Source organism: Acinonyx jubatus, chromosome A3 (assembly GCF_027475565.1).
Source record: "Acinonyx jubatus isolate Ajub_Pintada_27869175 chromosome A3, VMU_Ajub_asm_v1.0, whole genome shotgun sequence".
Taxonomy (NCBI): Eukaryota; Metazoa; Chordata; class Mammalia; order Carnivora; family Felidae; genus Acinonyx; species Acinonyx jubatus.
Genome location: NC_069388.1, coordinates 105,592,948 through 105,605,011, shown reverse-complemented (window position 1 = coordinate 105,605,011; position 12,064 = coordinate 105,592,948). Strand labels below are relative to the sequence as shown.

The 12,064-nt window shown below is 44.5% G+C and overlaps 1 protein-coding gene and 1 long non-coding RNA gene across 65 annotated transcripts in view; one reads left to right on the top strand and one right to left on the bottom strand.

Annotated features, from left to right (window-relative positions):
• The window catches only part of SLC8A1 (solute carrier family 8 member A1), a 390,461-nt gene that overhangs the window by 53,423 nt on the left and 324,974 nt on the right, over positions 1 to 12,064 (bottom strand). For 14 of the 15 annotated variants that reach the window (XM_027033627.2, XM_027033626.2, XM_053201001.1 and 11 more), the window contains 2 exons: positions 9,911 to 10,041; positions 5,882 to 5,981 (listed from right to left, as the gene is read on the bottom strand). In XM_027033627.2, the coding sequence (XP_026889428.1) occupies positions 5,882 to 5,981; positions 9,911 to 10,041 (231 nt within the window). Of the gene's footprint in view, positions 1 to 4,678; positions 5,161 to 5,881; positions 5,982 to 9,910; positions 10,042 to 12,064 lie in introns of those variants that run through there. The other variant, XM_053201003.1, reaches the window with a different exon arrangement.
• LOC113592500 (uncharacterized) overlaps positions 1 to 12,064 on the top strand; it is a 289,937-nt gene that overhangs the window by 227,493 nt on the left and 50,380 nt on the right. For all 50 annotated transcript variants that reach the window (XR_008289545.1, XR_008289541.1, XR_008289537.1 and 47 more), the window contains one exon: positions 5,648 to 5,738. This is a non-coding gene — a long non-coding RNA (uncharacterized LOC113592500). The remainder of the gene's footprint in view (positions 1 to 5,647; positions 5,739 to 12,064) is intronic.

Sequence of the window (12,064 nt, the reverse complement as noted above, 5' to 3'; positions counted from 1 at the left end):
CAGCAGCATTTTTTTAAACTGCTTAAATGGGCTTTTCAAATGACCCAGGGTTAACACATTAAGTAACGAGAGTGCCTCTTCCTTAACGGTGTTCAGTAATAGGAGAGATGCTAGCATGATTCCTGCTTAGACCAGATTGCATGGCAATCCCATGCTCACTTGAGGCACCATTTTTATTATTTTCATTTAGGCCTATGGAGTGGGTCTGTCGTCAAGTTGACAGTATTTTCAAGTGAATTACTGTCTGGGGCACCAGAGTTGACAGTTTTTGCTATGAAGTAATTCAATTTAATTGAGAACACTTATTTCTCCACATAGCATGCATGGATGATGAGTTGATGACGAAGCGTCCCCCAAACCTGAACTAGTTTCCACACTGGCTTGGTAGGCATTGGGAGAGCATGCCCTCCTTCTGTAGCTGAAGTCGGGTCTCTGGTTGTAGTCTACTGTGAAGTGGAGTGAGTGTGGACAGGCCAGCCACATCCACCAGCCTGGCCGAGTTTTGAATGTCTGTCCTACAGATTTCACAGACATTTCTGATTTCCCATTAAGGAGCAGGAAGAAAATTCAGCACTTTCAAAGCATCATCTCACTTAGATTCTTTGAGGCTACACTTTAAAGACTATCTTCCCGTCCCTTTCCTTTTGGGAGAATGGGTGTGGACCGTATACTGTTACTGTGCAGAAGAGCTAACTTAAGCAAGCCAGGTGGGTGGGAAGAATAGAGGTTTCCATTGCCGAAATCAGGTGGGCCGTGAAACACAATGCTGTCAGGGGTACTCTAACACTATGCCGTCTGCTGACAGAACTCCCAAATTTCAATACTGGATGGGGTCTTTCTTAGAACTTGCCTAGTCCAACCCTCTCATTCCATTGCTGCTGAAACGAAAATTCAGAAAGGTTAAATACTTTGTCAAGGTTTTACAGCTGATAAGATACAGAACCGAGACCACAAGAAGGATTTTTTTTTCTTTTGCCGCCTTGGAGTGTTCCTTTGTTATGAGGATGCCAGCAGATACTATGTCGGATATGCAAACTCTATGTCAAAAGTAGTAAAAGAATTCCGGAAAAATCCCTAGTGCCGGATCCCCAAAATTACCAGATAAGAGAGAGGGCAGCGTGTTGACTTTCTTTAAAGAAGGTCACAAATTATGAGGCAGGAGAAGTCTATGGATGCATGTAGGCAAACATACTTCTTGTTTGGGGAACTGGCTGGTGTATCCTCCCTATGGGCCTATAAACTAGGCTTAGGGAGACTTAACGAATATTAAAGGGAAAAAAACCCTTCATATTTTAAGCTGGGCTCAATTATCCAAATGACGAAAGATACATGCTGTGTAAGATACACGTGCGTGTCTGTACGCGTTGTGCGTATCTGTGTGTGCACACGTCTGCGCGTCCCTGTGTGTTCATGTGCACACACGTGCATGTCTGTGCATATCAGATATCCCCTACCAGATGTGTGTTCCATACGTGTATCCATGTGTGTGTGCACGGGCACAGACTCAGTCCCCAGGTACAGCGAGTGAGTGAACCCTTCACACTGGAGAGAATCCTGGGCTGACCTGTACCGTGGCGCTGCCATTTACCAGCCTTGCTTCTTGAGCAAGTTCTGTTGCTTTTCTGAATCTCAGTTTTTTACCTATTCAGTGGTGTGCCTGATACTCACTACAAAAGGGACAGTGGTTTTTAGTCACTTCGCCATTTTAGCAATTAAACTGAATCGACTGTATTCACACAAAATTTGGTTATGTTGGAGACTCTTCAACAAGATTTGTCTCCCAAACAACCAACTCTGTTATCTAAGTGTAGAAACAGCCCTCATGAAAAGATGAATTGCCTTGACTAATCCTTATAGCAACTCCATAGGTGAGGACTAGTTATCTCTGCTTTACGTTTGAGGGAACAGAGATTTAGAGGGGAGGTAATCTGTCCAGAATCACCCAGAGAATTTCTGGAGATCTGGGACACAGATCCACATCTGACTCCAAAGCCAGGCTTGCAACCACTCTCCTTCACCTCACCATGGCCCAGGACTGCTGTGAAGAACAACAATATGGTGGTTGTGGAGTTGGGGCACTGGCATCTGGTTCTCTTCACCCAGATGGAGTCTGCCATCTTCCTTGACCTAACCGTGTCTCCTCTATATCCCAGCTGGTACACATTTTCTTAAGGTCGGCCCTCCATTCTGCCTGGATGGAGACACTGGGAAGAAGGAGGACATGGGGACAGTTCATACTGGACATGGCAGTGAGTGCTAGCCTCTCGTCGAAGAGCAGCTGTCTGCTGACACATCTTAGAAGCACCCGACGGTCGCTTAACTGCTTCATGCTACTGCTCCTGGTATCCCACCCAGGAGGCGACAGAAGGACCACCACGGGGACGAGACTGTCTAGACCCTACCTCATCTCTGGAGTCTTATGAATCCTTGAACTCTTCAACTGTTAGACTCTAAGAACTTGGTTCCCAGAAACAGTAAGGTTATGGGAAGCCCAGGTATTGAGCCCAGGAACTGAAGTTAAGTAAAAGCAGGGGAACAAAAAGACTGCCGGGGGGTTACCTCGAAACTAATTTAATCAGTGAGAAACAGAAGTAAAATCCTATTTCCAAAATTATTATTTGTTTGGCAAGATAGATAGGCTCAATTTTGCACAGAAAATTGCATAGGAAAAAGCGTCTCAGTAGAGCCGTTTAACAGCAATTTAATATTTTAATAAGGCAAACGGTTCTGATTCTCAACTCTTTTGCAATGAAATCTTAAAATCCAATGAAAGTCTGTTTTCAATACCGCTTTACAAATTTTATTGTCCATTTAACAACCAAAGAACATTAACATTCTTTAGACACTTAAATTTAATCATAATGACAAATATTGAGCTTTCTAACTGCCCTTCTAATAATTTAGTGCTTAAAAAATATGGGTTTGCTTTTCTGATATTTTGTCTCAAAATTGTAAATAAGGTCAATTTACCCAGCGGCCTGCAAATGTCTGAGCAATTTTGTGTTATTCCCAAGCAGTCATTTAGTAACATAAAACACAACATGCTGCATGACAAATAAGAACACTCGAGAGGTTTTGTATTTCATTCATTAACAACAGTTCAAAGGATCTGGGCAGGAGTCGGTCCCATCGTGAGAGTGCTGAAACCATGGCACCAAGAGAGGGGACAAAACCAGAGTCCCTCAAGCAGACAGAGGTGCAGAGGGAGCAATTTGACTCATTTTGAAACTTCTCTTTCTTAAGGGTAGTAGAGAGCCCACTGGACTAGCATTTGGAAGACTGGGGTTCTGAGCATTGTTCCAAAGACATATTGCCTCACCAAGGCTCAGATTCTAGAAGATCAGGGTAATCGTAATACCTCTCACATACGATTTTGAGAGGATTTAATTCAACGTTATAAATGAAAGTGTTTGCAAACCAAATATGCCCCTTGAAAGTAAGGAAGCATTAGCGTCTTTATAGTTGGTTCGCTGTATACCTATTCTGACCAGGATCACAACTTTGGTCTTGTGTGTGGCAAAATCTCTCTCACCGTTCTAAGCTGCCCTTTTGCCACTGTGAAGGACTGGCCATTAAATGTGTGTGCTGGTCCCTGTGAATTACAAAAATGTGTGAATAAACGAACACAAACCCACTCCACTGCTCGAAAAGAAAATGCATGGCTAATGTGTCTATTGATGGTGTCTTCTTGGCCACAGTCGAGTGCAGCCTCACGTATATTTCTCATCTCTCTCCACAGCTTTGTTGCTCTCCATGATAAGCTCATCGTCATACACACACTTGATTTTGTTTGCCTTATTTGCTGCCTCCTTGGGTAGAATATAAGCTCCACTTGGGCTGGGGTATTTGTCTGTTTCCTGTGCTGTCCTATCTCTTCCACCAAGAACAACGATGGACATGTAGAAAAATGAATTAATGATGTCCAGCTTGTGACCATTATATAAATGCTCATATGTCTGCAGCCAAAGGAGACCTGTGAACCATTGGGAATGGTTCATTAAAGTTTATGCTACTTTTAATGTTTTTAACGTTTCAATTCTGCTGTAACAAAGCCCATAAAATAATTCCATTATTTTTAATGTTTTCAACTGGTCTCATCAGCAACTTCTTGTTCAAGCATTTTTGTCCTTTTAGTTTTTGACTCTGTGAAGAGGGAGTATAAAGCTCATGCCTCAGATACTAATGTTTGGTTTAAAGGAAAACATAAGACATAATGAGCGAGTACTGTAGACTGTGCCCCCCACCCCCAAATTCATATGTTGAAACCTAATCCCCAATATGATGGTATTAGGAGGTGGCGCCTTTCGGAAGTGATTAGGCCATGAGGATAAAGCCCTTATAAAAAGGACCCCAGGGGTGCCTGGGTGGCTCAGTCGGTTAAGCGTCTGACTCCTGATTTTGGCTCAGGTCAAGATCTCATGGTTCATGAGTTTGAACCCTGCAACGGGCTCTGTGCTGATGGTGCAGAGGCTGCTTGGGATTCTCTCTCTCTCCCTCTCTCTGCCCCTCCCTTGCTTGATCTCTCTCTCTCTCCCTCTCTCTCTCTCTCTCAAAATAAATAAGTAAACTTAAAAAACAATAAAAAATAAAAAAGATCCCAGAGAGCTCTCTTGCCTGTTCCTCAATGTGAGGACAAGTCAGAAGACAGAAGTTCCTGTCTGTGAACCAGGAAGCAAGGTCTTACCAGACACCAAATCTGCCAGTGCCTTGATCTTGGACTTCTCAGCCTCTTAAACTGTGAGCTTGTTTGTAAGACACCCAGTCTCTGGTACTTGGTAAAGGCAGCCCCAAGGGGCTAACACAGGGAGTTTTCCCCTCCCCCGAGGAGAATTTGCATGTAAATTCCAAATCTGCTCTCCAAGCAATTTCCCATTATTTAAGGTTCATAAGTTTCCTTTATTTACTCAATTGCAAGAAACCAAAGTGTGATTATAAACAGCATTAATAACAAAGAGGCACAAAAATCCTACCACCCTCTGTTCCCACTTCGGAGCATCTGTCAGATTATTCTACGGCAGATTGGAAAGAGGGGGTTGTGTTAGCAGTCACGACCTAACGGCCAGTGATGTTGGTTCCATACTTTTCAGTGGGAATCACTATTTAGAACATTCTAGTCTTGTTCAATAGCTGCAACAGTAGAAGATGGACCTGTGGGGAGTGCTAAAGAGAAAGAACCAGTCAAGATGGAACGGAAGGATTAAGGGGGGAAATCCCACAATGGTGTTGCTTTCATGCATCTTTGAGAGGGGCTTTCCTCTGTCTTTATACGATCATACAGACAGTGGACAAGGTTTGAGAAGCCAAGAAAAAGACCTTTCTTTCTATATTTAATTCCCTCGGGTCTCTGACTCCTTGAGTTTGAAAACAACTTCGTTTTGGTAGGATTTTCCTTTGCACTTCTAGAGCCAGTGCAAACGCTGATCTGTTAGACACGGTTGAAGAGAGTGTAAAATGATACAGATGGTAGTGATAAAGTGTCTTAATGTCACCTTCTCCCACCTAGCATTTTGCCCCTTCCTTAGTGACCTTCATTTGGCCACTTCTCCTGCTTCAGGGAAATTTCCGGACAAAGACTCGTGATTGGCTGTCTGTGAATTAGAGACACAAAAGCCTTAAACACCTTTACGTTTATCTTGTCTATTTCCAGAAAGAAAGACACAGTGTAGATGGAGAAGAATGCCATGTTTGAAGACGTGTGCTTCATCTAGAAACTCCAAGGCAGTCTCTGAAATGTGCAGGTATGCTACCAAAACATTTATTCCTCTTTTAATTTTACCCTGGAAGGTCGTTGGTGCTTTGACATAGACCAAGTGGTCCCAGTAGGAAAAGCAAGCTCAGTGTGGGCCGTTGTCATTTACAGCATGCAGAGAAAGGTACTCACCAGCGCTGACAGTGATGGCTTCGATAAACTGCTCTCTCCAGCTGTTTGTCCCAACCACAAGGGCTAAGTTTGTCTTCTTAATAAGTTTGTCCACGGTACTCTAGAAGGGTTGGAAGGAATAAGATAACTGTTGGGTTGGTTAAAGCCTTGGGAAATCTAAGACCTTGGTGATTTTGAAACCCCAGAGTTCTACGAAGGGTAGGGGATGTTAGGCTCAGAACAACAGTATTGACATCAAACACTGTTATGATTATGCAAACGAGCATAGCCCTTGGCTGGAACCATTCGGAAATAGAAATTGCTTCATAGCAAATTCGAGCCTCTTTCACTGCCTAATGGCCAGTGAAGAATGGCCTCAGTGTTTAGAAGAGCAGACGTTGCAGAAGCCCATCCCTTCCCCTTGAATGCTTCATGAACTTGCTTCTTTCCCGGCTTCAACTGTGGCATCCTGTCTATAACTGAATTAGTATATGGCCTGCTCAGCATTACACGTTTCTGAATAGCTGGAATTGGCAGATAGATTATGGAACTAAAAACTGTTAGTATTGTGCTTTGGTTTATCAATGAAATGCAGCCAGAGAGCAGAGCCCCAAGAATTCTGCTGCAGGATCATCAATAAATGGATTTTTCTGGGCTACTGATTTTGTCAGCCTGGCGGCTGTTAGAGAAGCCACTCTAACGCTACTTCTGTTGCAAACAAGAAAAGGCGAGACAAGAGAAGTTTAATTCATATGGTTTAGGGCACATTGCAATTGATGTTGCACTAGATTTCCCTCTCTGTTACTTTTCTCTTTAGACTTCTTTTTCTCTCTTAGACTTCTTTTTAAGCACTTGGCTTTCTACAGTGAGCACCCTCTAACTTTTTAAATGTCAGTTAAGGTAACAACAACAACAGCCAAACATTCACAGGAGAACCAAGCAGGCAGATACACCCAAAGCACTACCACCAATCATAGCGACTACAGGGAGAAGGGTCACTCCCAGGACATGAGGGTACCCTGCCCAGAGAGACTATCGCGTGGACTAGTCTACCACACATATCCACACTTACTGTCAGAGCATCCTCGAATCCCCACTAATTGCAAAGAGGCAGAAAACACATATTATTTGTCTCGGGTCAACATCTATACACGTTTAATGCAATGCACGTCAACTGACTATGGCTTGGGAGAGAGAGAGCGAGCAAGTTCTCAGCCAACTGGGAGTGAAGAAAATGTGATCTGAGCAGCCTGTACAGAAGGCCAAAGCTCAGTCGGAATGTCAAGTGTGTTAGTTCAACGAGAGTCATCCGAACATGGAGATGATAATAAGCATGAAAGGGCCCACCTCCAACTGGCCCACTCTGTATTTTCAACATCATTCCTTGCTAGATGTTTTCCTTAGGGTGGTGACCTTTCCGCCCTAGCCTTGTGTCTAGAACTGCTAGCACCCCTGATAACCGCTGTAACCGTCACTGCTCTTGGCCACAGTATCTTCAGGCACAGGACAGGCATGTCTTTTCTCTCTGGACTCAGCCCCATTTTATCAAGCACACTGAGTGTCTTGGCTGGTGCCAACTCACAGTTCTGTGCAGGATATGACAAGAAATGACTTTGATTTTTCCTAACTGTAATGGAAACTTGGGGAAGGTCTTGCCAAAGGAGCCCTCTGTTCTGATGCCAAGGCAGAGAATCCCATTACCTGGGAGATAAACAGTTAAAGAGATAAACTACTGTAATAGTTAAACACACAGAGTTGCCTCAAGAAACATCTCTAAAGAACAAAGTTTTAAAATAAATGAAAGTTAAAATTTATGTGTATGAAAAACCCAGGGTAGATTGTAAACTTTGGTTCATGTTGACTCTGGGGGACTATGGGACAGCCTGGTTCCTCCGAGGGCTTAATTTGCATACGTGTCCTCCCTTGATCCACGGGAAGAGGGGACACTAAGTAAGATGAATTTGAACTCTCACTGCACTGGACCTGTAGGCTATTGTCATAGCCTCACCATCAGCAGTGGGTGTCAGGAAGCCAAACCCTTAGTCACAAAATAGTAAACAGGAACCCAGCAGGCAAACGCAGAGTGGGACATTGTGAGGTACCACCCAGATTCGAGTCTCTCATATATTTCTAAGAGCTCTGAATAGGTTCTTTAAAAACAGCTATGGACCTAGAAAAATAAATTTCTTAAAAGAATAATATCATATTGATATTCGAGGGCACTTCAGGAACATGCCCTCAACCTCCCTTTCCTTTTAATAGTAACTACTGGTGAACTTTGAGGAGACGGGAGGAAATAGCCTATGGAAGCTATTCTAGAAAGATAAGAACCCCGAACAAGTGGACTTCTGTAAAGAGACTGGGGAGCTTTCAAACGTCCAGGTCATTGGAGTGGTTACAGGAGAGAGCTTTGGACCCAAGAACGCTTTGCCGCCTGGAAGACCGTGCCCTGCCACACCCAGTCCGATGCTTCCTGCAGAAAGTTTCTATGACTGCTCTTTCTAGTCTTGGGTGCATGGAAGGGGAAGGCCGGCTGTCCCATAAAGGAGAGACAGCCTGTCCCATAAAGCCTGTCCCATAAGGCAGGCTGTCCCATACAATTATTCCCCATGAGAGCCCTGGAGGGATGGAGGGCAAACTTGCCCAGAAATGCCAAGTAGTAGAATCTCCGTTACAGCAGGTGGCACCAGGCACTCTGATTCCAGGTGAAAAGAGGGGGCATGAGGAAGAGTGAGGTTGGCTACATCTGGACAGACTGGTCCGTGGAAATGGACAGTCTGAGGTATCTGCACCCCTGGGATCACAGGGAACCTGTGTATGTGTGTGTCAGTCCGCAGGTTCTAGATCAAACAACAGGTGAGCTCCGATACTTGGGGTCTGCCCAGAAAGCACAGGTCCCAGTGTTTACCCCTGTTCCTTTGCATGGGAATGAGTGAAAGAAACAGAGATTTGCAGCAGCCTGAAGGGGAACGTTTAATTGCATTTTTTATTTTTTAAAAAATTTCACTTCAATTGCAAAAAGACATTTTCCCTTCTACCTGTCTCCTCTCAGGCACCTCTGTTTGTGAACTAATTTTAAAAAATAATTAATGGATGCAGCTAAAGGAAAAGAGGCCACTACTATGAAACATCGAGATAAAATACTGAGGCTTCTAAGGTCCTGGCCTGATTGTCCCTGTTGGGATCCTCATTCTGGTTTTCCAAATAGGAGCAGAGTCTGCTTTTGAAAAATAATTGGGGAAGATGCAGCTGCACCATGGGTTTGTAGTTCTGGAAAACCAGAGAACGAGGTTCCTTTTCATGTCCCGCTCCAGAATTAGCGTGTGGCTCTCCTGGGGTCTTAGCTGTCAGGGCTGTGTGAACGAGATGGGTGGGAGGTAGAGTAGGGACAGAGGGAGCAGCTAAAATGGACAGCAAGTTTCGCCTCAAAATTCTAAGCTCACCCTAAGGCCCATCTGCTTAACTTCTGAAAAATGACTTTTCATCATCCAGAGGACCAGGAATCCAATTTCGTCTGCTCAGTTGTGAACTCTCTGGTGACAGGCACTATATACCTTTAGTATGTTGACTGTGCTAAAATGTCCTAGGATCTGAAGAGGAGGACTAATTATAAATGAGAACTTGTCAATGGGGTGGATGTTTTATAGGGAGAGCTTCCCATTCCCCCTCCAGAACAAAAGCCTCCTAACTGTCTGCAGTGTGAACGGTTTGCTTCTAATGGATTCACTGGCTTCTTCAAATAGAGCTTGGTTTCCTCCACACATCACAATCTCTTGGAATCCACCTTTGCTTCTTCCTTGCTCTCCCCTCAGACAAAGTCCTCCCTTTGGGGCACCTCTGACCCTGGGCGGTGACAGATGCCACCCACTGGCCCCTGGTTCTGATGCTGTTCAGTTTGCAGGACCTTTTGGTTCCCTACCTTTCTAATTCTAGTTCTGCCCTGAAAAAATTCTCAGTTCATGAGCCAGTTCCTGACATTGACGGCAGTCTGGACAGTCTGGGTCCCGAGATGGGCCTGGCCTCCCCCGTGGGCAGCATCGGTGAGCATACCTTGAATTCGTAGGATTCTTCAATGATCACTTCCAGCTTGGTGTGTTCTCCCAGAATGGGGCGCCCCATTTCTGCAATGCGCCTCTCCTCTTCCTCTTTGCTGGTCAGCGGCTGCTTGTCATCACATTCCTCTGTGAAAGGGAAGGGCAAGAAAGTTAGCCCGGTGCTCAATTTTCTTTGGAAATCCCTGGGTTCTGCTACAAGAAAACCGAGAAGGAAGGAAGCCCTAATGACCTACTAAAAGTCCCTTGGGTGAGATCATGAGGCCGGAGGGGAGAAGTGCTGGCATGTCATCACTTCACATCACATCACTGTTAACAGCAGGTGACTGTAAATGACCCACAACCTGAGCACGAGCCAAAGTGCAGATCAGGAAAGCAGCTTGTATGGGCATATCCCTGGGAAAGACTCTGCCTGCACGCCGTCTGTGCTGAGGGATCACCCAGCTGTCCCCTGTGATGCTGGTTCACCTGGCTGTTTTTATACATTCCTTCAGCAGGTGACCAAAGGAACCGTAATGAAAAGCGCTGGAGTGACACAAGGGATGGGGGGATCTGGCCTCCTCCTCTCCACTCTCCAGAGGCAACAGAAAATGCCCCAGCGCCAAAAAATTGGTTGAAGGGAGATTCTGATCTGAGCCAGAGCCCCTGTTGCAAGTTAAGAAGCAAGCCATCCATTCCGTGTTTCACAACGATGCCTGTGTCCTCGTGCTTCCGCTCTGTGGTGCAAAGTTGAGAATTGTTAGGAAGACCTTGACCACGCTCATCTTAAAGTAAACGGGGGGCAAAGGTGAAGCCTTTGGGAGTTAATACCACTCACCATGTGAGCATGATTATTTCCAGAACCACCAGGTTCCTTACACTCCAGGAGAGGCTAGTGGGTGTTAAGAAAATGTTAATGGACTTGAGAGTCCACTAATGAGGGGAAGCTCACAGTTGGCTCCTCGCTATGTGAAGGTCATTAGGATAAATTTCAGACTGAAAAAGGCCATGCACATGGCAAACACCATTCCTATAATCACTCTACCTCCTTATCCTTCAGGCCCAGGATGCTGGAATGAGACAGGCTACTTGAGTCAAGTCAAATGTACCTCATCTCCAAGGGAGTCGTATGGGTGGTATGGAAAGACCTCTGCCCTGATGCCTTTGCTTCTAGAACTTTCCAGGCAAACTGCCTGTGGTAGGAATCTGTTGACTGAGGAAACATGAGAAAGGGAGGGACTTCTAGCCCAGTCTTCTTGCCTTTTGTGTTTATTTAGGCATCAGCTTCTGCAGGAGTCCATACCTCTCATTCCCTCCAAAGACAAGTTTTCCCTCTGCTGAGGGCCCTGCTGTGGTGGTTCCATTGCTCTAGCAAATTTTGTAGAGAACCAGTTCCTAGGCCAGCTCACTGCTAGGGCACAGAGAAGATGGGCTAGGGATACTGCTAGCTAGCATTTTAAATACCAAGTGTCAAAACCAACCCAAGGCAAAAGCAGGATGTAGCATATTAATGCTTTAGTATGTATTCATAGTGTCTTCCTAAAAGAATATTTTAGAATCTGCTTTTCTATCCCCAATCCTTACGTGGCCTCAAGGAAATTAGACGGAGACTAAAAAATAAGTGATTTTGGACTGACCAGAAAGTGCTAAATGTTAAGAGATACAAAGGAGAGGGGCAAGGAGATTAATTTTAACTGCAGAAGTAGTAGAGATTTTTATAGCAGGCTTGGGAAGTTATGACCCAAGAGAAGGGAAGGGTTCCAACTGGTGTCCTCCAGATTTGTCCTTGAAATTGTATACGTAGTCAAGGAAGTAGTTAGTTGAGATATGTGATGTCTAGTCTACCCAGTGCTCAAGTCAATCGTATTTTGATTCCTTGCTTTCTGATCCTTGAACTCAGGATAATGTTATTGGTAGTTTTCGTAGCAGTAGGTTCTTTTAGTGTCTTTGTTCAAAACCTTGGCTGAACATGGATGTCTTAGAGACTTACAGCAAATAAAAATTATTTTTCCAGAATAACAGCCAGGATTATTATTTGAATTGCAAAACCATGGAGAGAGAGTATTTATTATGGCTTCCTTTTCCGTAGTTTACTTATAAGTGATAAGTTGCTTTAAATGGGACTCAGGCACTTTATGTAGAAAATTGGAGAAATTACAGAAGAAAGGTGATG